The 25,858-nt window shown below is 41.5% G+C and overlaps 1 protein-coding gene across 1 annotated transcript in view; it reads left to right on the top strand.

Moving 5' to 3' along the window:
- COL6A6 (collagen type VI alpha 6 chain) overlaps positions 1–25,858 on the top strand; it is a 122,616-nt gene that overhangs the window by 88,829 nt on the left and 7,929 nt on the right. Inside the window, exons 29-36 of the mRNA XM_087430574.1 lie at positions 3,704–3,766; positions 4,857–4,892; positions 5,012–5,048; positions 6,977–6,988; positions 10,091–10,584; positions 17,479–17,575; positions 21,012–21,683; positions 24,416–24,509. Coding sequence (XP_087286700.1) covers positions 3,704–3,766; positions 4,857–4,892; positions 5,012–5,048; positions 6,977–6,988; positions 10,091–10,584; positions 17,479–17,575; positions 21,012–21,683; positions 24,416–24,509 — 1,505 coding nt within the window. The remainder of the gene's footprint in view (positions 1–3,703; positions 3,767–4,856; positions 4,893–5,011; positions 5,049–6,976; positions 6,989–10,090; positions 10,585–17,478; positions 17,576–21,011; positions 21,684–24,415; positions 24,510–25,858) is intronic.

Here is a 25,858-nt window from a genome sequence, read left to right as displayed (position 1 = left end):
TTTCCCCATATCTGAAGGATAATTTTGCTGAATAGAGTATTCTTGGCTGATAGTTTTTGTCTTTCAGTATTTTGAATATATTATTCCACTCTCTCCTAGCCTGTAAGGTTTCTGCTGAGAAACATGCTGAAAGCCTGATGGGGGTTCCTTTGTAGGTTATTTTCTTCTCTCTTGCTCTCCTTAATATCTGTTCTTTGTCATTGACTTTTGACGGTTTTAATATTACATGCCTTGGAGAAGGTCTTTTGGCGTTGATATAATTAGGAGTTCTATTAGCTTCATGTACATGCATGTCCAGTTCCTTCCGCAGGTTTTGGAAGTTCTTAGCTATTATTTCTTTGAATAAGCTCTCTGCTCCTTTCTCCCTCCCTTCTCCCTCTGGGACACCTATAATTCTTATGTTACTTTTCCTAATTGAGTCAGATATTTCTCAAAGAATTTCTTCATTTTTTTAAAATCTTAGTTCTCTCTCTATACCCAAATCATTGCTAGGTTTCTATCTTTGAGCTCACTAATTCCTCCTCCATAAGGTCTATGCTATTTTTACTGTTTTCTATGTTATTTTTTTATTTCATTAATTGTGTTCTTCATATCCAGAATTTCTGTTTGGTTTTTTTTTTTTTTTTTTTTTTAGAGCTTCAATCTCTTTGGTGAAGTATTCCTTCTGTTCATTAATTTTATTCCTGACCTCATTTAACTGTCTTTCTGAGTTTTCTTGTAACTTGTTGAGTTTCTTTATGACAGCTATTTTGAATTCTCTGTCAAATCTGTATGATCCAAAGATTGTAATCTTCTGTGACTTCAGGTTTGGTTTCTGGTGAGTTGTCATTTTCCTTCTATTCTGCCATGTTACTATAGTTCTTCATGGTGTTTGATGAATTGATCCTCTGCTGGTGCCTTTGTGGTAGTAATCACCTTTTCTGATTTGGGTACTGCTTTGTTACTTTGGTTCTGAGCTGCTTCTGGTTGTATTTGAGAGCCTGCACTTTCCGCCCTCCACTGCCTCTGCCAGAAGCATTGTCAGACCTCCTTGTGCTACTTGTTGCCTCTGGGGTTGCTAGTGCCTTGCTACTGAGATACCACTGCAATCTTGGGGGATGCCACCAGGGTCACTAGGCTGTGAGCACTTCTGCTGCTTCCAGGGTCGCCTGGGTCTTGTATTCTTCCACTGGCTCTCCGCGGGCTCAGATGCTGCTGTCCCGTGCACCACCTGCACTGCTGTTCCCAAGTTGTCTGGGTGTACTGGTTGCACTGCTGTCAGGGGTGCTGGGTTCACAGGTGTTGCTGTCACTGGTGGGGCCTGGGGACCCAGGGACTTGTATGTAGCCTCCACTGCTGGTGTTGCTGGTGTCAGGGGTGCTGCCACTGGGGGCTGGGTCACTGGTTCTGCTGTGGTTCCTGATGTTTCTGGTTGCAGTTTCCACCTGCCGCCACTGGAGAGGAGGGGTGCTGAGGCTGTTCTTTCTGCTCCGGTCCTATCTGTTCACAGTTGTGCGGGTTGGGCTGCCACTCCACCAACCATTGCACACACGGGGCTGCCATGGGCTTCTGCTGCTCCACAGGTGTTCATGCATGTGTGACGCCCAGCTGCCCTCACCCCCACTCACAGTCACTTGGGCCACTGCATCACCCTGGATCACTCCTGCCAGGGGGGTGGGGGGCTGCTCTCCTACTTCCACTGCCTCCCAGGGATCTAGTCCACCTACCTTCAGATGTATAGATGCCTGGATCTCTTAGGTGTCCTGTTGTGCTGTGTAGGGGATCCTCTGTTAGTCAATGGATGTCTGTTTGGTTGTAACTTAGAGGGGAGAGACAAAGGGAACATCACTCTGCCGTGATGCTGATGTCACTCTCAAACCTCCCTGTTTTCAGGATGGCACCGTTGGCCCTCAACGCTACCTGGAGTTGCCTAGTGCAGACACCTCGGTTTTACCTCTGTCTGTTGTTGAGATGGGAAAAGGGACATTCACCCACATTTAGAGAATGGGGAGGAGATATGGGGGCTCCTCAAATGATTTTCCACCACTCCTCCTCATTTAGCCCCTCCCCTTCACCTTCACTTCTAGGGGCACCTGGTGCTGCCAATTCCTGAGCTTTCTGGGAACGTGTTATAACACACATGGATTCTTGGCTTTCCCTGCCGCTGGTTTAGGACTCAGCTTTTTCAGATCTGCTAAGTCATTTAACAGATATATATATCTGATTTCCAGCCTCCAAAGGTTTATGGCTATTGTCTCCTTTTTCATTCTCCCCATCCTTGTCGGGTTTTTGCCTTTTTAAAAAGTCTACTTACTATCATTTTAGTAAGAGGGACCAAAAGTAAATGCATATGTTCAATCTACCATCTTTTTCCTGGGAAGTTAATCTATATCTTCTAAATAAAATGTGATCAGTAAGTTTTTTTTCACTCAACCAGCACACTGTGAAATACCCAAAAGAACATCAATAATTATTTTCTGTTCCATAGGCAATGATTTTACAAATTAAGTTGATTTTAGACAACTTTGATTTTTTATTCCTATAAAGGTTATAAATCCTGTGGCATTTTGAATGAACAAAGGAATATTGCCCTAATTTTTAAAATAAATTCTAGCTTTCTTTATGATAAATTATATTGTTAAATGCACAAGGAAAAGTTCCTGGCGTATAGTAAGTGATCAATAACTGTTGTTTTATTACTGCTGCTATTCCCCAATTCACTACAAATGTTTCCAGCCAATGGTTAAACGTTTTCTTCTTGTTGTTGTTTCATGGTTTTTATACTTAAATTTTTGTTTTTCTGGGTTTTTTGTTAATTTGTTTGTGTTTCAGTTTAGTCACTTACTAAATTTAGATAAATTTAGATATTTCTCCCTTGACCCAGGTAATTCAAGTTCTAGCAATCTTCCCTAAGGAAATAATCAGAATTGCACATATAACAACTGTATGGTAGCATTGCTTATTACAACGACAGCAAACCTAAATACCAACAATAACAGACTGATTAAATAAATCATGGTATATTCATGTAACAGAATACGGTGCAGCCATGATTTTGCGAAAAGGATATTTAGTAATATGAACATGTCCACAGATATATATTTAGTTTAGTTTAGTAAAAGGCAACAGGAAAAAGTATAAAATTATATTTTTAAAAGAACATATAGATTAATACCGAAAGAATAAGCAAGTAAATGACTAGAAGAAAAGACATCAAAATGTTAGCAAAGATTATTATTTTTTTTTTTTTGAGGAAGATCAGCCCTGAGCCAACATCCATGCTAATCCTCCTCTTTTTGCTGAGGAAGACCGGCTCTGAGCTAACATCTATTGCCAATCCTCCTCCTTTTTTTTTTTTTTCCCCCAAAGCCCCGGTAGATAGTTGTATGTCATAGTTGCACATCCTTCTAGTTGCTGTATGTGGGACGTGGCCTCAGCATGGCCGGAGAAGTGGTGCGTTGATGTGCACCCAGGATCCGAACCCGGGCCGCCAGTAGCAGAGCGCACGCACTTAACCGCTAAGCCACGGGGCCGGCCCTAGCAAAGATTATTTAGGGGAGAAGGGATTGCTGAGGATGTTTTTTCCTTTGTGTGCTTTTTTGGAAGTCTCTCAATTTTCTAAAACGAAAGTGTATTGTCTTTGAAATTTAAAACACCCACACCCACAAAGACACGTACGTATATGTATAAATATAATTTTAAAATAAATAAATTCTGCTTTGAGATATCCACTGGGCTTCCAGGACAACCAGGATCCCCTGGGGAGCTGGGACCTCCCGGACGCAAGGTAACTTGAAAAGCCATAAATCACACCAGCTCCTTTTCCAAATTAAAATTCATTGCATGGAGTCTTCATTGTCCAAATGTGCGTGCTTTCTGTGTTTGCAGCTTGGCAACGATTTTCACTATTTTTCCACCTTTATCTGCTCAGAAAGAGAAGGAAAAAAATGCCGTTTAAATATCAGCTGCCGTTTCTTGGGAGGTGGGGGCAATGGAGGGAGGAAACCAAAAGTATTAGACTAAAATAAGATTTCTCAAATATCGGTGAATTTTATTTGTCCAATACTTGCCCTCTTCTTGCATTCAATAAGTGATCAGTGAATGAATGAAAGAGAGAGGAAATTAATAAATAATGAATAAAAGATCAAAGTTGTATTCATATGGAACTTATTGTCTTCAGGATTGTGGGTGGGGATCCACTGCATTTTTCCTTGGGTGCCTCTCTGAGAATAGCCAGACTCTTTCTGTTCCAAAGATGGGATTGAACACATGAAATTAAAACCATTTGCACTTTGACCTTTCTATCCCCAACCGATACAGATATGTATATTTATACTCATTTTTGGAAGACAGTTGGGATTACCTTTCCAGATATTTGGTTTGAGTTTGGTGGTCCCTTTGTCATCCAACTAGTGACAGGAACAGATTAAGGTTCAGTTCTGGGGCTGCCCAGTGGCCAAGGCAAAGCATGGGGTTGAGGGACTCTGAACATCTGCCTTAAGGAGGGGCAGCTGCCACGGATGGTTCAGCTTTACCTAGTTCTAAGCTTTAAGCCTGTTCCAAAGCTCTCCATGCCATTGTCAAGTTCTCAGCTCCATCCTTAGATTCTGAACACCCCTTGTCATCCAGAGATGGGGCTGGAGGAAAGTGGCATTTGGAGGCTTGTATGCGTCAAGCTTGCTGCTTAGAGTTTATTCCCCTTAGACTGTTACTGTTAACTAGGTGATGAGTATCCTACATGGATTCCTTTTTCCCTGCTAACTTAATAAGAATAAAAACCTTTTAAAGGTTTCACTTTCTTAGGGTAACGTTGGTGCACATTCTGGCTACTGATATGTGTGTCTAGAGCGGTAAAACCACTTTTGTTTGTTTCCTAGGGTATGAAAGGGGCCAAAGGATTGGCTTCGCTTTCCGTACGTATCTCCTGATTCCAACAGAGTGCTCTGAGCACTCCATTAAATTTATTTATTTTTAAACTTCAGGACCTGGCAGTCTGTTGGTTAATTCTTTCTGTTTTATTTTTTAACTGTAGACATGTGACCTCATTCAGTATGTGCGGGACCACAGTCGTAAGTACCATTTAAAATGATCACTCAAGTTGTCAGCATTCATAGAAGAAAAGCAGCAAATTCTGCATTCAAAATTGAGACAATTTACCAGCTGATTTCTTAAAATTAGAGATGTCACTGCATATATTTTGAGTCAGCATAGACTGGTGACTATTAACTCCCTCTCTGGCTGCCAGCATGTCTATTGGAACCTGTTCCAAGCACTAAGTAATAATCTATCTAGTGCTTTTAATCTAGGGAAAATTGAGAGATGAGGTCAGAACTCTCCTGATGGTGAAATCAGTCCATGGAGAGTCACATTGAACATTTTAAAATGATTATTAACACCTGACAATAACTGGCAGGATTGAATTCACCTAGTATGAAAGAGACAGCATGATAATTGGATGTCCTGGTGGGTGGGAGCCCTGACTTTGGTTTGTTGTTAATTATTCCTTTCCTGGAGAGGTATGCTTGATTACTTTCAGTTAGACTGATTGATTTGCTTGTAAAACTATTCATTCTGCTTATATTTTCTTTTCTCTCTCATAATTTTAAAAGCAAAAAGACATTTTGATTTGGCAAATGCTCTTTTGAACTTGCTTTCAAAATATAGCAGCCTCTTCCATCAGAATATGTGTTAGCACCATCAAAGAAATTCCATGTACAAGATGAGGAGAGAGTCGACCTTTTAATGTTCATCTACAAATGTGTAATCACTCCCCAAATAAACACTATGACTGAAAAGAATGTCAAAAGTTCCCTCAAGGCATTTTAAGGGGAAAAAAAAGACAAATTAGAGCCCATTTCTGTAGAGAGCGTTCGTCTCAAAGACACAGACTTTTAAAAGCTTTAAGTGAAGTATTGATCTTAACTCTGCCTTTGTGTAGCAGAATGAAACCATCCATGGTGGAAATCAAAATATATACATTAGGTCATGAAGACTGATTGCTTTGGGGCTGAGCTAGCACAGTAGGCTGACATAGGAGCCACGCGAACTGTGATGACTCAAGGGTAGATCCACGTGTGATAAGCCCTGATCTTTTAAAATTGGAGGGGCTCAATACAAAATTACAAATCCAAAAGTAGATACAAAATTATTTCAAGTAAGTGTGATTTAGAACAAGAAAGGAAATCGCAGCCAATGACTTTAGCATTTATACAAGCACATGATCATGTGAACACATGGCCAGTGCCCTTCTCAGGGCCTTGCAAGGGATCCCAGCAGGTGAGCAATTGAAAGCAGTGCTGTCCAATAGAACTTTCTGCAGTGATGGAAGTGTTCCACTGCACTGTCCAACACAGTAGCCACTAGCCACATGTGACTTTGAGTACTTGAAAGATGGTTACTGCAACTGAGAAGCTGAATTTATTTCATTTAATTTTAATTAATTAAAATTTAAATAGCCACATGTGGCTACAGTGGCTTCAATATTGGGCAGTACAGACCTAAAGCTTAAACTTCATTTGCTTCAGAGTAAATCCACCTCTGACATTTATTTACACACACACGCACATATAAATACACATATGTACACACTTATATGTGTATATATAAAATCGATAGCTATAGATAGCTACATGGGGAAAATTTAGAATAAAGAGAGGATAGGACCTTTAACTTTCTCAATTCAGTGCACCTCTCTGCAACATAATGTTCCCTCTCAGGCGAAGGCCTTTTCCCTCTGACAGCTGGCTGCAGGCTGCTGATGTATGGCTGAATGTTGTCCCACTTCTCCCAGCCTATTCCCTCTGGAAGGAACAATGCTTTTATCAAGATGCTGAGATCCATCTGCATTTTCTCCAAACCCTCTCTGTTGCCTTGAGTTTTGAGTCATCTACAAAAAGCACCCAGAGCAAAGCCTCGGCTGCCATGACTTCCCTACACAATACAGGACTCCATGCTCCTACCAAATAATAACCCAATCTCCTTTGTTCTTCTTCCCCAGCTGGCGGACGTGGTGAGTAATCTTCATTTACAGCATATTATAATCAAGCTCCAAAATGTCGTACATCTGGAAAGATGAGTTAGAACTTATGTGTTGCCTGCCAAATGATATAAGTTTTATCTGGACTATCTTTGCTGCATCATACTGGTAGCACAGACCCGCCCCTGATAAATGACACAGTTTTAGCTGAGTCTCACAGCTATTTCCCCACCAAGTGGTTTGATTTTTTTATTAGTAATATTTTAATGACTAACATTACCATTTAACGTTAGATTTTTTTTATAATGTTTCTCCCTCCCTTCATTTTCTTTCTCTTTGTCATACGGTCTCTAGTAGTCTAGTGGTAAGAGATTAAGATGCAAAGGGTGAAGTATGAAGAACAAAAATAGGGATGATCAGACAGCAAGTAAGCTGAATGTGTAGCTCGGATGGTGCTAAAATCCACAGAGCTCATGCCTGATGCTAATTATCAAGTAGGCTTAATATCATTCTGTGCCAGTTTTCAAGTTTTTACAAGTGCTTATTACATGATATTTTTGTATAAACCCATCATCACTTTCTTAAACCTTTATACCTTTTGTATAAACCCATCAATCCATGCCCTCTGATTGCTTGTTCGCTCATTCAACAAATATTTACTGAAAGCCCATTATGTGCCAGTCTGTTTCCCAGGCACTGGGGATACAGAGCTGAATAAGATGGACGTAATTCTTGTCTTCAGAAGCTTCCATTCTAATGGAGGATCCAGATAATAAACAAATAAACAAATGAAAGAATTGCAGAATCCTATAGTTGCTGTGAAAGAAATAAAGAATAGGATGCTCCATCACAGAATAATGGTAGGCGAGAGGAGAAATCCTTTTGGATGGAGGGCTCCTCTTTGAAATAATGACATTGGAGTTTGAAGTGAAGAATAAAAAGAAGCCTGACTTAGGCATTTTCTAGAAACCCACAGAAGCCCAGTATGACTGAGAAATAAAGAAGGGGAGATTGACATGTGAAAAAATGGAGAAGGATCAGGCAGGGGCCAGATCAAGCTGGACTTTGTAAATTATAATAAGGAGGCTGGACTTTATTCAAATTGGAATTAAAGAGTTCATTGAAAGTATTTAAGGGAGGAACATGAGCTGATGAACAGTTTTGTAAAGTTTATTTGGGCTGCTATGGAAAAGTAGATTATAGAGAGGATAAGTGTAAAAGCCACAGAACTAATTAGGAGTGTGTTGTGGTATTCCAGGCAACTATGGTGGTGGCCTGGACGAGGGCCGCCATTGCTGTGTCTTAGTTACATGGCAGTGGTTTGTTTTGCCTTACTCTGTCCGCCTCGTCACCTGCTCTGTGCCAAGCAGCAACCATCAGTGTACAGGGTGTGGCCACGTTAAGTCTTCGTGTGGCGATCCATGCCTTGAGGAGGGTCGCTTAGGTGCCACCACAACCCAGTCCATCCCAGCATGCTTTAGAATCCTCTGGTCCCTCCAGCTTGCTGGAGTTCAGAGGGATGTATTTTGCAAGTTAAATTAGCCCTTAGATGTTTTTCCCTGAGAACTTGAATTTTTTCATATCTTCAGTCATTGCTGTGAATCTTTTATTCCCTTTATCTCTAAACTACACTTGAAGCTACATTGTTGTTGTTCCCACATGCAAATAACAGCCAAAAGAAAAGCTGGCAGAACCACTTTCATGTTTGGTCATAATTCTACTCATTTTTTATTGTAAAATTGACATGACTTCAATTTTTTTTTTTAAATATCTGCTCCGCCCTCTAAATTAGACTCAGAGACTAATAAATTCTGTCCTGTCTCTACTGAAATGCACAGTTTGGTCTGGGGTTGAACGTTTATTCTTACTGGTCATTTGACCTCTGAAGTCGTGGAGTCCAGGGCCAGAAGGACATAATAATCTAGCGCTAAGGAGAAACGAGGCCCAGCAGGCCGCAGCAGAGGGACTCTCTCCTGGACCAGCTCCAGCAGGTCTGAGATCCTGAGCTCCTCGTGAAGAGCTGGTGGGCCTCACGCTGTGTTCATGATCTCCAAATTCAGCTGGCTGGCATCTGAATGAGAGGGCCACCCCTCCGAGAGAAGCACATCATTGAGATTTCCTTTTCCCAACCTACATCTCAACCCCAGGCATCCCATCCATTATTCAGGTCTTGTCCATCTTCCTGTACCTGTTGCAAAGAACTGTCCTTAGTTTTGTTCTTTTCATTCGGTCGACATTTATTAAATCCCTGCTATAAGGCAGGCACTAATAATCTGCCGGATCAAGAGAGACACAAGCCCTGTCTCCACACTTCACAAATTAGTGGGAGAGGCAAACATTAATTGGGTAATCAGGCAAATATAAATTGTCAGCTGTGATAAGTGCAAGGTACTGGGATTAGAATGAATGAATTGGAATCAATGAGTAAATCGAAAGTTATCGCTTATAGTCGAGTCTAACAATCATATTTCACAATGTCTCTAAGAAAAAAGGCTCTTAGGACTGGCATTTTACAGATGAGCAAACTGAGTCACAGAGAGGAAAAGTCACCTGGACGAGGTCACATGGTAGTAAGTAGTTGGGCCAGGGCTCTAAACACTTCCCTGTGGTACCTACTCTCTTTGCTACTAATGGTCAGTTCTGTACAGTGTATGTCAGCTCTCTTCCAATCTTTCTGAAATTATTTTCAGAGTTTTCACACCCATTTTTTTAATCCCTGTTACATTTCCTCATTAAGTAAAAAATGTACGTTTTAGTTCATTTAACTGAGTAAAGTTCCAGCCACAAACATGATACCATTGATCCAATCTCTGTAAGTAAAAGGTCATGTCCATGAGTTCTTTATTATTTAGAAAGAATTTGGTAATTAACTTACAAATTTCATTAAACCTCAATTTGAATTATAGACTTTTTCTTGTGCTTTATTTAAAAGATCAAATTCAATTTTTAGAATAGCGTTTTTAATTATTTATTTTAAATATTTAATATTTCAAATGCTTATTTTAATATTTAAATAATTAACTATTTAATATTTAAATATATGAATATTTAACATTTAAAAATACTTTGCCTTCTTTGTGTCCTTTTTTTAAAGTAAGCATGCTATGTGATAAGGAGCATGTTCTTGCCTTTTAGGAAAACCAGAATGCCCGGTGCATCCAACCGAGATGGTGTTTGCGTTAGACCAGTCCCGGGACGTGACCGAGCAGGAATTTGAGCAGATGAAGGAGATGGTATCTGCCTTCGTGAGAGGCGTCCGAGTGCGGGAGAACAGCTGCCCGGTGGGAGCGCGCGTTGCCATCCTCTCCTATAACTCCCACGCCAGGCACCTCATCCGCTTCTCAGACGCCTACAAGAAGAGCCAACTTCTCAGGGAAATTGAAGCCATTCCTTACGAGAGATCCTCAGCCGGCAGGGATATCGGCAAAACAATGAGGTTTATTTCCAGGAATGTCTTCAAGCGAACACTTCCAGGGGCTCACACAAGAAGAATCGCCACATTTTTCAGCGGCGGTCAGTCTGCCGATGCCCAGTCCGTCACCACGGCCACCATTGAGTTCACTGCCCTTGACATCATTCCGGTCGTGATCGCTTTCAGCAACGTGCCCTCCATCAAGCGTTCATTTACGGTAAGAGGGTTAAGCCTTTCACATACTTTTTTTTTCTTTTGCCTCTATGTTCAGAAGGCTCTATAACAAAGTATAGAACTATGCTACTTATTACTATGTACCAGAAACATGCTAAGCCCTTTATATGCGTTATCTTCTTTAATTCCCACAAGAAGCATGTGCAAGATAGGTATAACTGTTATCGCCCTTGCTTCCATGAGAAAGCTGAGCCTGGAGAAGTTAACCACTGTTAACTAGGTTCACACAGCTAAGAAGTGGCAGTGTCTGGACTTGAACCCAGGGTTGCTATTCTAGTGCTTCTCCAAGGGACTCCCTGAGTTGCCTCTGGGTGTAAAGATACTAAATGAGGAAGGACAATAAACATTCCTGGAGGACACTTAGATGGCCTGAGTAGTAATCGTTGCTGTCTGATGAACACAAATTGACTGATTTTATAACTTCACCAATCATGTAACTATCCAAATTTTATAAAGGAAAAGTCGTTCTCAGTATAGTTTCTTAGGTTAAGGATTAAAATCTTGCTGTGTAGCATTCCTAAATAAGCCACCTGGGAACAAGATGACCTTTTCTTTTTTGGGTAGGAGGATCAGCCCTGAGCTAACATGCGATGCCAGTCCTCCACTTTTTTGCTGAGGAAGGTCGGCCCTGGGCTAACATCTGCGCCCATCTTCCTCTACTTTATATGGGACACCGCCACAGCTTGGCTTGACAAGCCAGTGCGACAGTGCGTGCAGAAGCAGAGTGCGTGCACTTAACCGCTGCCCCGCCCGGCCTGCCCCTCCTTTTTTGTTTTTAATTGAGGTATAATTGACATATAACATTGTATTAGTTTCAGGCGTACAACATAATGGTTCAATATTTGTATATATTACCAAGTGATCACCCCAATAAGTCTAGTTAACATCTATTACCATACACAGTTATAAATTTTCGTGTGATAAGAACTTTTAAGATTTACCCTCTTTGCAACTTTCAAATATGTAATACAGTATTAACTATAGTTACCATGCTGTACATTACATCCCTGTGACTTATTTATTTTATAACCAGAAATTTGTACCTTTTGACCCCCTTCACTCATTTCACTCATCCCTCCCACCCCCTACCCCTGACAACCACCAATCTGTTCTCGTTATGAGCTCAGGTTTTGTTTTTCCTTTTGGTTTTAGATTCCACGTATAAATGAGATCATATGGTATTTGTCTCACTGTCTATTTCACTTAGCATAATGCCCTCAAGGTCTGTCCATGTGGAAAATGGGAAGATTTCTTTCTTTTTACAGCTGAATAATATTCCATTGCATATAAATACACATCTTCTTTGTCCATTCATCCATCATTGGACGCTTAGGCTGTTTCCATATCTTGGCTATTGTAAATAATGCTGCCAATGAACACGAGGGTGCATGTATCTTTCTGAGTTAGTGTTTTCATTTTCTTCAGATAAATACCCAGAAGTGGAATTGCTGGATCATACGGTAGTTCTATTTTTAGTTTTTTGAGGAACCACCATACTGTTGTCCCTAGTGGCTACACCAATTTACATTCCCACCAACACTGCACAAGGGTTCCCTTTTCTCCACATCTTCGCCAACACTTGTTATTTCTTGCTTTTTTGGTAATAGCCATCCTAACCTTTTAAACACCCAGTCAATGGTGGCTCAGTGACAGGGCTCCATTACAAAAGACCTGCAGGACCCATAAATTGTCCTTCCAGTCATCTGTGTTGACCGAACATGGTGTTTTGTTCTCCATTTATGTGGAAACCATGAAGAGGCGCCCCAAGCAGCAGCAAAAGGGTATTAGAAAATGCAACCTGAACGAAAAGGCCAAGCATTTGAAAAGTATTTCATTTAGATAAAGGGAAGTAAGAAGCACCCGAATCACTGTCTTCAAGTGTGTGAAAAATTATTACTGGAGAAAATTAGCCAGCTGAACTCCAACTTAGCAAAATCTCATATTAGAGAAACTAGAAGTAATAGCAATAGGAAACCTCAGGTTAGACTGAAGTAAGAACTTTCTGAAGGCCAGATTGATTTACTGTTGGCATGAAGTACATGGCTAAATATAGGTGGTCAAGATGCCACCTTTTCCTGAAGGCCTTTCATGGGGCAGTCACTCACCAGCAAAGGTGACTTCTCTCTTTCCTGGATTAAGTGGCCTTTTGAGGCCCTTTCCAGCTCCATAATTTTCTGCAAAAGTGTTAAAATAAGCAAAAGAGAGTTGAAGTAGAGGTCTCATCTGTGAAATATGGAAAGCGTTTCTGTTTCCCAGAGTTGCCGTGAAGAGGGAATGACGTAAAGCCACACATCGATGCCTAGTACACAGCAAGCACTCAAGAATGGTAGCCTTTGCTTTATTATTGTTATCCTTCATTTGCTTGATGCTGAACTAAAATCTGTTGAACAATATTGAAGTCCAGGCTGTGAAGGAGCTGAAACTGCTGTTAGCATCATTGAACTAACTCAGAATTGTGCAGATGGACAGGCTGATATATCGGGCTCAGACAAGAAAATGCACACACATTGGAAAAGAGTAGGGCGGCACTATGCAAATGAAGCTGCTATGAGACACAGCAGCTCAAAAATTCTATGAGTGGATTCAGATACACACAGAGTCCTCATAAGTCCCTCTGTTTACTGAGAGCCCCCATCGTCCCTTGGCTTTATTTAGTCGCAAAACAAGAGACAACTTAATATCCTAGCGCAAGTAATTGACGGTACTTGTGATATAAATGTAAACTGACACAATTCTACCATCCACTCAAAGGTGTGTGCACAGCACATAACTTAAGAAAACGTATTTTGTGGATTTTTAAAAAATCTTTTGAGTGTTAATCTCACTTAGAGATTCTACCCAAATCACCTAGAGACTCTTTGCTCCTTTCCTAAAGGACTTCATCTCAAAAGAGCACCAATGAAGTTTCGAATTCCTGACAATGACCCACATAAATCTGAGCAGCGTTGGCTCTAAACACCCCTTGGGCAGAAGAAGAGTTAGAGATGCAGACAGAAGTTGGAACTGGTCCTATGGTTCATTCACCCAACAAATGTTTAGGGGGCACTTCATATATACCAGGTTCTGTCCTAGGCTCTGGGGATACAGGAATAGAGTAGGAAACCAAAAGACCCTTTCTCATGGAGCCACCATTAGAGGATAGAACTAAGCAGGGTTGTCTACAAGGGCTCAAAACAGAGGCATATATACGAGTTGGGGAGAACCCAACACCTGACATTACAGAGGAGAAATTACATTACTACTTCTTCATTTGCCCTCTTTTTCTTTCTTCTATCCAGTCTCTTCAATTGTGCTTACCTATACTTAAACTATTATTTGTTACTGTTTTAAGAACAGAACTCAAAAATTTAACAACACAATGAATTTTTACTTGGGGGCTATATTTTAAAATCCTAGTTTGTTTCATAATTATCCTGCCTTTTCTAAATCTTGATGCATCTGAGAGTTCAGTGGTGCAGTGTGAAATTTGAGACCTGTGCAGACATGTGTGGCAGGACTCAGAAGCAGCTGCTCCGACAACATGGGCTGACTTCCCCATGTCCGTTAGCAAATGGACTGTGATCACCATCTTGGAAATTTTTCGTGATAGTATGAAGTTGAGCGACAAGCTGTTCGTCCCTTTTGAGATGGAAGGCCATTTTTAACTGGAAAAACCTCAATCTCAGCTTTGTTTTGTCACTAAGGTTTTTCTTCTAAATTTCTTTGGCGATTACCTTCTCTGGTGAAATTTTACTCGTTGCACATTAAGAATTTTACTGTAGAGTGGGTCTCCCTTTCTAATATACTTATAAGAAATGTCTCTTTTTAGCTAGTCTAATTTTTTTATTTTACTCTGCTGTTTAGCACTACAGATGAGAGAAACATCAAGTGTAATATTTGATGTTACAACCTATTCTGATGATTGGAGGCAGAGCTGAAATGGGGGGGGGGGTTAATGGGAAACTTGAACACTTTGAGCACCCAACCTTTTTATTTTTAAAAAGATTTCCTCTGTTAATATAGACTTGTCTAAAGAAAGAAGATTACACATAATATTAATTGTATCTTCTCTTGAATGCACCAATTTATGGAGCCCCATGATGTTTACAAAAGAAAGAACAGGGTATCATCCAGAACCATTTGCTGAATGCCATGTATCACCCATCTGTGGACTTTGTAGCAGTACTTCCATCCAAGCTGGTGCTTCTTTGAAGCCACAGAAAGTGAGAAGTAAGAAAAGTGAACCATAGGACCCTTTTATTTCAAATCCCCAACTTATATCCAGCTTAAGGACTTTTCTGTACTAAGTTAACTATAGTTGCTCCAATGACGTGCGGTAGGATGAGTGAGCTCAAAAACCACATCTGCCAAACTTTATTGATTAGGAGATTACTTTGGGGGGGGGTGGGCGGGGCAGGGAGAGCACAGACTCCCTGTGGACTCTCCCAGTAAAGCAACAGAATCAATAAAGCAGTAAATAAAGCAATAAAGCAGTAAAGCAATAGAGTAAAGCAATAGAATCAATGAGAAGGATGATGGTTTAGGTTGACATCAACACGTTGATACATGATTAAATGTGAAGCCTAAATTATCAACTAGTGCCACCGCCAGAAATATGAAGTCACCTTGTAGACATACAGAACACAAACTAGTTAACAAACTTGCAGCAGTGCCTGGATGACATCTTGAAAACACTGCTCTGAATTAAGTTAGGACCCACTGACACAAAACTGCAATCATAAAGGTAGGTCATGCAGAAGCTGGAAGGTAGGTCTTATTGGGGAAGAGCAAAATTTAAACTGGAGCTTCCATACTCCACCTCCCTTTGGGCTTACTTTCATCATCTGTAAAGTGGTGGGATTGGATTATATGGTTTCTAAGATTACTTCTAGCTCAAACTTTCTGTGATTTTTTTTTTTTTTTTTTTTTTTGATCTCGTAGTTGGCAATAGGAAAGCACTTTGTCCCTACCACGTGGTCTGATCCATGTTCTCTGGGTTTGGTGTTCCGGTCACTCATCATAATCCAGATGAAGGGAAGGCATGATTCACTTGAAACATTACCCAGATACCTATTAAAAGCCATTAACAATACAGACTAATTGTTTCTGGTGTTGTTAAGAGTCAAGACTCTTTGTTCACCAAAACCAATTTCAGCTAGTTTAAGTGCACTCATGTACGTACCCCAAGGGAATTTATCGTAAGGATCTAGGTATAACCCAGGTGTCCTCTGGCTCTGAGTCCAGGTAAGCAACCTCTTTTCACCTTATGCTCATGTGGACACAGAAACCATTCAGCACTTCTTCAAAGAATCCATTTGCACAAAGAATCAGTGAGCAATGCAGATTTTACCGAAGATGCTGAGTCACAAGGAGGGCTGCAGAGCGCTGAATTCCCCTACAAGATGTCCCCATTTACGTCACCACTGCCCCTGTCCTTGTCCACTGCCTACCATCACAGGCTCTTTTCTTTTTTTCTCTTCTCTCATACCACGCAATACTCACCTTCACTACTTTACATTTCTTCCCTCTCAGTCTTTCCCGGGCACTACATGTTCTTTTCTCTGTATACTCGTGCCCAGAAATTTAGCTGAAAGCTTGAGTTACCCCATGTTCCCTCCGAGTCTCTCCCTCTAACCCAGACAGCTTATGAAGGCAAACACAGTGGTCTCCCAGGGAGGAATCCTGGTGAGCACAGATTTCTCCATCTCTTATATACGGAATAAAAGATGGGGAGAAATAGGAATAAGCCTCAGGGAAAGCACTCCCCTCTTCCTGCCCATTTCTCTTGCTCCTCAGTCCACAAGATAGAACATGGCCAGCCCACAGCTCTGTTAGTGCTTACCACTAACACGGGGAGACTCACTGTCCTCAGGACCCCAGTTCCAACTTCCTGAGAGAATGGATCTGATTCACTCAGTTGTCCATCCCTGGAACAATCCACTCAGCTTGGAGAGATGGAGTCACCCCAAATAGACACGGCAGCCAAAGTCCTACCTCCATGGATAAAGTGTGGGAAGGACTCTTTCCTGAGAAAGAGGGGAGTAAGCCAGTAGGATTCACAGGGGAAACTAAATGTCGTCTGTCCCATCTCTTAGGCATTAGATAGGATCATACCTACAATTTTCCTTCAACTGTCAATGATCTCTGAGTCAGTTAACTGACAAGCTGATTAGTCTTCATTATTTGGAGCCTCCCTATCTTCTGCCTGCTCTCCAGCCTCAGGTAGGTTACTAACAATGGGCCCAATTGGAAAGAGTGGGAATTGTTCAGAGGAGAGCTGCCTGGGCGTGGCTCTCAGTCTGCAGTGCAAAGTCAGCTTCAATGTCTGGTACATAGGAAGGACTCAAAGATAGCTGTAAAGTGCCTCCTGTGATTGCACCTGGTTCTCTGGGACCTGGAGAAGGGGGAGGTCATTGAACCTCTTCCTTAAATGGTTTCCATGTTCACTGTCTTTTGATCAATCCTTTAAGCTTTCTTTGAACTTCGGTTTCATCATCTGTTAAATGCGGATGATGAACGTAAGAATGAACTCACTGGGTTGATGGATAATGGATAGGAATTGTTTTGTGTCTCTAATGACCCATGTGGCACCATGCTGTGCCAGCTAGTACTTTTCAATTTTGAACTCATTTAATCTCACAGTAGCCCTGGTAGGTAGTAGTGTGATTATTCCATTTTACAGATGAGGAAACAGAGGCAAACTAACTTGTCACAGCTAAAGGGAGTGTCGGGGTTAAACTCAGCAGTGCTCTTAGCCACTCTGACATGCTGCAGCTCCCATGATCTCCTTAGAAGGAGCAGCGTTGCTCTCTCCAGATCTGAGTTCTCAGAACAAACCTAGGTGATACTTGCAGCCCCTCCCACTAAGCTGTCTTTCTCTTGCTTCTGCTTCTTGCAGATCGATGACACTGGCACATTCCAAGTAGTAATGGTTCAATCCGGGGCCGACTCCACGCCAGCCTTAGAGAGACTCCAGCGGTGCACTTTCTGCTATGGTAAGACCCACGGAGAGCACATAATTTGATCAGGCCTGTGAAGCACATTGAGTCACCGTTGGCAGGAGCAGCTGGAACTTGGCAGCGGGGATATAAGTGGCCTTGGGAGAATGTCCCTGGGGCTCTGGGCTCACCTCATCACACTGCCTCGGCCACAGATGGAGCCTCTCAGCCCAGCGAGCAGTTCTCCTAGATGTCACAGCAGGAGGATTACATTCCAGGCCTCTCTGCAAATTCCAGGAAACAGTAATGATTTTTAGAAAAACTTAGCCTGTCTCATTGCCAAGTTTTTCATGCTGTAAAGTATATTTATGTGTTTTCTAAATCTCAAATGTTCACAACCCCAAAGAAATGCTTTACAGGAGAAGTGGAAATTAGCAGAAATTCATGCATTTCTCTTTGCAAAGAGGCTTCTTGGACTCCCAAATGTTAAGCATCAAAAAGATTTGCAGTGCTGGTTTGTCTGGTATTGTGTTTTATATACAATCTATAGATCTAGCTAGACAACGAGCTAGACCTATATTTGAGTATGCAAATAATTTGAGTGTTCTGATAATTATGAAGACAGTGGAAGCCACTGAGATTACTGGTGAGTGTGATAGCTAACAGTTATCAAACCTTTATTATAAGCCATGCACTGTTCTCCTTGCTTTATAAAACGTTGATGGTGGCGATGAGACAGTTAATACTTAAGCTATTGTGCTTATTGTGTTCCAAGCACTCTTCTAATTGTTTCTTTCGGTCCTTATAATCACCCTAAAACGTTTGAACTATTATTAGCTCCATTTTACAGATGAGGAAAATGAGGCTTAGACAGATAAAATGATTTGCCCACAGCCAGATAAACCCAAGAAAGCTGGCTTTAAAAAGCCCACAATTCGTAAGTAACAGAGATCCCATTATTCTACCCCCTGAAACTCTGTATTTGGCCTTGAATAACATGCTTAATTCCTCTCCTTCTCCCTGTGTATCAGTGAGGTGCTAATACTTGCCATATAAATGACCTCACAGGGAGGTGGTAACTCTGAGGCAGAAGTAGAATTTCTTCTAATAACCCTCTCTGCTTTCTGTCTTCCCCTCTGCTTCCCTCTAATCAATCTCTCTCCCTCCCTCCCTCCCTCCATTTCCCTCCCTTCCTTTCTCCTGCTTTCCTTCCCTCCCTTCCCCTGCCCCTACCCCCGGAACCCTCTCCCAGTCAGTGGGTTAGGCACTGGCATTCTTACTTAAGGCAGTTACAGGGCTAACGTACTGTGGGGAGATCATCCCACCCTCTCTATTCTCAGCTGTGCTTTCAAACACGTCCGTTACAGCAGGGTGCTGGTATGTTGCACCGTCAGAAGTTGCACATGTGTGACTGGGGATAGATTTTGGCTCCATTTCTTGGCTTAAACCCTTGTCTTGTCTCTTAGGCATATAATGGAAGATATTTTGGCTGTCATTTCCTGCAATTAGAAAACCCCACAAAATTGAGCAAATGGGCAGCCTGCTGTCGCTGATTTTAGAAACTGCCTTGCACACAGGTGACTGTTCTGTCATCTGCTCACTAAATGAGGTCATAAAATTTTACTGAATTTCGATGAGGGAAACATAACTTGTCCAGAACCACATCTTTATTGAGTCCATGTGCAAGACTCACAAACTTAGGAAGTTTGCTATATCCCCTAGGATCTGCATTCTGGCTATTAACCTTTCATCTTGCTGCTTTTATTCGTGGCCCAGGCCCATATCTAAGTGCCAGCTGTCCACACACATTATTCCATTTCTCTTTCTTCTCTTTAGTTTAGTTTTTTTTTTTTTTTTTGTAAGATCAGCCCTGTGCTAACATCTGCCAATCCTCCTCTTTTTTTGCTGAGGAAGACTGGCCCTGGGCTAACATCTGTGCCCATCTTCCTCCACTTTATATGGGACACTGCCACAGCATGACTTGACAAGCAGTGCATCGGTGCGCGCCCGGGATCCAAACCGGCAAACCCCAGGCCGCCGCAGCGGAGCGCGCGCACTTAACTGCTTGCGCCACCAGGTTGGCCACCTCTTCTCTTTAGTTTTTAAAGAGGCCATTCTCATCCTTAGCCATCAACTAATGCTGAAAACCTAAGGTTAAGGAATGTTAGCCTGGAAGGGCTCTCTGGATGAATCATATCCAACCACCTAATTGTGCAGAATTGAGGCCCAATGGTGACTTGGATAGGGGTGCACAGTGTGTTTGTTGCTGGGTACAGTAAACCAGAACCCAGGCGTCCTGGCTGCCAGGCCAAGGGGCCTCCCCACTGCTGTACCACATGGCCTTGTCTCTAACAATAGAACACTGACTTCATATGCATAAACTTCTAGAAATACTGGTGTATCCTTTGGCAAAATGATTTTGCTCTCCTGCCCTCAGTCTCTTCTGTAAAATTAAAAGATTGTGTGATCTCTAAGATCCTTCCATTTCCAAATTTTTTTATTCCTCTGATTATTCATTGTGGTCAGAGTCAATAAAATTCACTCTCTGTTTTTATTACTACACATTCTTTTGTTAAATGAGATATGCATATTTGTAAAAATGACGTCATGTTTTATGAAAGCTGTTCAAAAGCAGTATTTATATTCGTTTAACAAACATGTATTGATCTTTCTACTAAGAAGCACTATGGAGATAAAAACGTGAGTGGTAGCTTTGTCGTTAATGTCTCTACAGAGATAGACATTGAGTTATAAACCTTTATTTAAATTGAAATAAAAGATTTATTGCTTTTCACTCTTACTTTTTTTTGTGTGTGTAAGGAAGATTGGCCCTGAGCTAACATCTGCCAATCCTCCTCTATTTGCTGAGGAAGACTGGCTCTGGGCTAACATCCGTGCCCATCTTCCTCTACTTTATATGGGACGCCGCCACAGCATGGCTTGCCAAGCGGTGCGTCGGTGCGCACCAGGGATCCGAACCGGCGAACCCTGGGCCGCTTAACTGCTTGCGCCTCCAGGCCGGCCCCCACTCTTACTTTTTAAGCAGATTACTTTTCATGGTAGAACAGTGTGAGCAGATAATAAGGGCCATTGATTTAACCTGTATACTGTCAATCTAGAGAGAGCATTAGCTTTTATGTCTTGATATCGTACAGTATACTCTTAGAAGCACGAGATAAATTGTCCACTTCAATCTTTATAAACTTAAAACATAGCCGAGATTAAACTTCTGTCGAAAGCAGCCTAATTTTTAAAAGTCAGATAGCACTAGTAAATGGAATTCAAAACACAGGCTGAGTATAAAATCTCTACTTTTTGATTATAGATGCAAATCATGTACTAGGAGACCTTCCTGTTGTTGATATCAAAGTCATTTAGTTTCTACTTTAACATCAAAGATTATGCAGTTTACAAAGGTCCAAATATTTGAGATGCTATCTTTCCTTCTCTGTCCATTTCTGTTTTGTAACCCTAAACGACTTTTGGTCTGCAGATGTATGCAAGCCCGATGCTTCTTGTGATCAAGCCAGACCACCCCCTGTGCAGTCTTACATGGATGCTGCTTTCCTTCTGGATGGCTCCCGGCATGTGGGAAGTGCAGAATTTGAAGACGTAAGAGGCTTCCTGGGAGCACTGTTAGATCACTTTGAAATCACGCCAGAGCCCGAGACCTCTGTCACTGGAGACAGAGTGGCCCTATTAAGCCATGCTCCCCCCAACTTCCTGCCCAACACTCAGAAGAGTCCTGTTAGAACTGAGTTCAACCTTACCACCTACAACAGTAAGCGCCTCATGAAGAGGCACGTGGAAGAATCAGTTCAACAATTAAATGGAGACAGTTTTATCGGTCACGCCTTACAATGGGCTCTGGACAATATCTTTTTAAATACACCCAATCTGAGAAGAAACAAAGTCATATTTGTGATCTCTACTGGGGAAAGCAGTCACTTGGACAAGGAAACCTTAAAGAAAGAATCCTTGAGAGCCAAATGTCAAGGTTATGCCCTATTTGTGTTTTCCCTTGGCCCTGCTTGGAATGACAAGGAACTGGAAGATCTAGCCAGCTACCCTTTGGATCATCACTTGGTCCAGCTTGGCCGAATTCATAAACCTGACCACAGATACGGTGTGAAGTTTGGGAAGTCCTTTATAAACTCAATCAGACGTAAGTCGTAAAATCTATTCTTTCTTGCACATTAAGAGTATCCTTGGTATTCCCAAAAGAAGGGCTGATGAGTTGACATGGATTCTTGGAAAACTCTTGTCTGTCTTCAAGGTCACTGCAGGGTCAGAAAGGAAAATGTGTAATGATGTATGGTGGAGGGAGGAAACCTCTGATCCCTAAGCATTTAATTTTCTGGCTCATCTTTTTTATGCCTCTGGTTCCCATGGAGAAGCAATCATAACAAGCAGCTGTTCACACATCTGTCTGCATGGAGCAGTGTAGTCTGGGAGTGTGAAGTGACAGCCCGGACTTCAGCTACAAAGTAGAAACCCTTGCCATGTAACATTAGCACACTGCCCTTTGATGGAAAGTTTCATCAGTTAACACACCAAAAGAGAGAGCCAAAGAAAAATCCAACAATCCTTGGCTTTGCTTTGACAAGTTCCAAAGGCAGAGTTTCAAGTATTAGGAGGTACAATTTTACCTGTTAGAATGAAAGATACATCCTTGCAAAACTTTCTCAGCGTTGTTAATGACTTTTTATGATGCCAGTAATTAGTGTGACTGGTACCCATTAAAAAAACAAAACAAAACAACAAAAAAAACCACCATAGGCTATAGTTCTTGGAGCGAGCTTGCCTTGAAAGTATGCAGTTGATTTTAAGTGCAACAGGATGGGTAAAAAGAAGCCGTGTCCTGATATGACTCTGGAGGTTGAAAAGCACTCGGTCAGGTTTCTGAACGTTTTCATGATGAATGAACCTTGAAGTTCATATAAAGAAAAGTGGACACACAGGCTAAAGAGTGTATCTTAAGGGAGATTCTAATTGTGTCCCAAACTTGTCACTGACATTACACAGTGGGACGAGTTAAGGCTGCAAAGACACAAACTAGTCAGCGCAGGTGAGGCCTGAGGAGCCTTGGGAAATTGTTCATGGGACTGATGTCGTCGTGTCCTCTAGTCCTCTGCTACTCCAAGTGTGAGTCTAGGACCAACAGTATCAGCATCACCCGGGAGCTTCTGAAAAATGCAGACTCTCAGGCCCCACCCCAGACATTCTGCACCAGAATCTGTATTTTTCAAGATGCTCAGTTGATTCATATGCACTTTATGGTTTGAGAAACACTGATATAGGAGCAGTAAGCTCTCAGAATAAAATTTATGTGGATGCGTTCTAGGAAGGAACCAGAAAGAGGAGCTAGAAAAGAGAAGGAAAAAAAAAGTGGGGGCTAGGGGTCATTTTGAAGGAAGAAATCACAAGGCATTTGTAAGGGTAAAACAAAGGAACAACTGGAAAGACTCTGAGAAACTTGTAAAGAAACACTCCTCATGAGGCAAAAAGTTGAAAGGACGTTTAAAATGGAATTTCCTTCCCCAGTCCTCCAAAGTTCTTAGTTGTGTTTTATGGTAATTAGGCAAACTATATGATTAGATGACACCCCCACCACCACCCAGGGAAAGGGGAAGACGTGTTTTAAGAAGAATTACTTGAGGTAGGTGAGAGATATATAAAGTGCTTTTGGAAAACTATAATTACAACACAGTTATATACCACTTTTCCAGAACTTAAGTATCTAAAAATCTCCAGTCTTTAAAATATAGCTGTAAAAGTACAAGAGGTTGAAGAAGGCTTTGGCAAAATCATATTCAGGCCTGCATACTTAATTCCATAGCAGGCCCACAGACTCACACACACCTATTCAACATAAACACATATTTATTAGGTACCTGCTTTGAGCCACTCACTGTTGCAGTGTGGGGTATCAAGGAGTGACCAAAACAGACATGGTCACTGCCCTCCTGGGGATTCTAGTCCAGCTCACTCTCTAAGTCATTGTGGCTCTTACTTAACACTCTGCTGTGATAGAGTTGGCTGTCAAGCACAGTCCACATCAGAATCAACACATTTTCTAAGAGAAACAAAACTGCTGAGAAACAACCTGATGGTTAGAGTTAAGACAGACAGAAAAATTAAAAATCAGATGCACAATAAGGGAAACGTCACAGTCTTGGGCCCTTCAATCTAGAAGCACACAGCCCCATCTACCACAGCAGCTCTGGAGATTGTGCCATATCACAACCCAGGAGAAACTTGCTACTTATGACAACCCTGGATCATCAGAAAGAGATTTAATTGTTTTACAAGTCTGCTCAATTTAATGCTTCAAGGAAATAAATAATACATTTTGAAAAGTTTTCCATCAAAAAATGGCTTTTAAATGTTTAAATGGTGTGGGAAGAGGCATGCTTTATTATTTTGAAAAATTAATATACTGCCAAATGAAATGAGCCACTAATGAATTAAATCCAAGATAGCGCTGTTGCTACTGTTGCTAATGATACAGAGAACATAAAGGGAATATCCTTTTCCCTTTGTATTCCAAAGAAGCAAATAAAAAATAACTATTCTGATTAGTTCATGTCAATTAGAGGCCAGAATCTTAGGACTGGCTCATGATAGCTCCTCTAATGCTTGGCTGATTTTAACAGCCAAGGACATCTACTGAAAAGTAAGTGGAATTCTCCACCTATAATTTGCCAGAGATATATTTTCAAAACCCAGTTTTAGAGATTCCCCTGAGAAATCTGCCTTCATCTCATATGCCATCTTGGTTCGTATCTTCCTTTGATGGATAGTGAAAACGGTGAGTGGGACACTGCATACAGAGTAGATTGCTGTAATGTTAATAGCCGTAAATAAGAAACTCATCACAGATTTTCCTCTTTCTAGGTGCAATCAACAAATATCCACCAATACACTTCAAAACAAAGTGCAATAGACTCGGCTCTACAGATATGAAGCAGCCTCTACGGCAGTTGCGGAGGTACTGTCTGCTTGGTGTTACTGGATAAATGCCTCTTCCTCCTTCTCCTCCTCTCTACTTTCCTCCTCCTCCTCTTCTTCCTCCTTCTTCTTCTTCTTTCTTTTCTGTCCTATTTGGACAAAAATCTATTGCTACATGATATTAAAATATAATTTATTGGAACAAGAGATAATCAAAAATGACCAGGTTGATCTAAAAAACAACCAGAGTTTTTTAAAAGTGGGAAATCTAATTGTCGCAATAAAACAACCAGTGGGGCACCCCAGTGGCAACAAGTATGTCTAATGACCAGATCTTGATTTCTAAGTATCATTCCCCACTAAAAGGAACTAGGGTTTCTTGGAGAAATAGCTAAGTCCCAGCTGAAGCAGGGAAAGTACAGTGCGAGTCTGGAACATTTGTTACTCCAGAAAGCAGGAAAGTAGTCAAAAATTAACAGTGTTGGGCCGGCCCCGTGGCTTAGCTGTTAAGTGCGCGCGCTCCGCTACTGGCACCCGGGGTTCGGATCCTGGGCGCGCACAGACGCACCGCTTGTCCGGCCATGCTGAGGCCGCGTCCCACATACAGCAACTAGAAGGATGTGCAACTATGACATACAACTATCTACTGGGGCTTTGGGGGGAAAAAAAGGAGGAGGATTGGCAATAGATGTTAGCTCAGAGCCGGTCTTCCTCAGCAAAAAGAGGAGGATTAGCATGGATCTTAGCTCAGGGCTGATCTTCCTCACAAAAAAAAAAAAAATTAACAGTGTCATGTCAAAAGGACAAAGGAGCTGTCTTGAAAGAATTCCCACTGGCCCAATTTTGGACAATTTGAACATCAGAAAGAATAATGATGGTAATGAATTATAACACATTGAATTTTAAAAATCGGCAAGTCTACATAGAGACCCAAAAAGGGAGTGAGGGAGTAAAGGCTCTTTTTTTATAGAAGTATGCTAGCTAATAAATGTAGAAGAAATGGTAGAATGAGAAAATCACCAATTTGTGATCCTCAGTGTAATAACTGAGGCAGGCAAGGATCAAGGAGTGCTGAAAGTACTAGGTGACAGGTTGTTGAGGAGCAGGCCGTTCACAGGACCATGCACATATTACTTACTTCTTAATTACAAAGAGAGAAACATGCTTTTACATGGTGAGATCTGGCAGTACCCACTTAACCAAGATCTGCCATTATGTGCCTCCTGAGGTGATGCAGCAGGAGACACAACATCGCCTATGTGAGATTCTTGCTGGAAATGTTTGACCCAAGTCTAATAATGAGGAAACCATTGGACAATTCCAGAAGGTGGAATATTCTTCAGAACAGCTGGCCTATATTCTTCATAGGTTTCAATGTCATGAACAGCA

Source organism: Ceratotherium simum, chromosome 5, assembly GCF_057802395.1.
Source record: "Ceratotherium simum simum isolate JZ-2026a chromosome 5, ASM5780239v1, whole genome shotgun sequence".
Lineage (NCBI taxonomy): Eukaryota > Metazoa > Chordata > Mammalia > Perissodactyla > Rhinocerotidae > Ceratotherium > Ceratotherium simum.
Note: the sequence above shows the minus strand (reverse complement) of the source record. Positions and strands in the feature narration are given on the sequence as shown.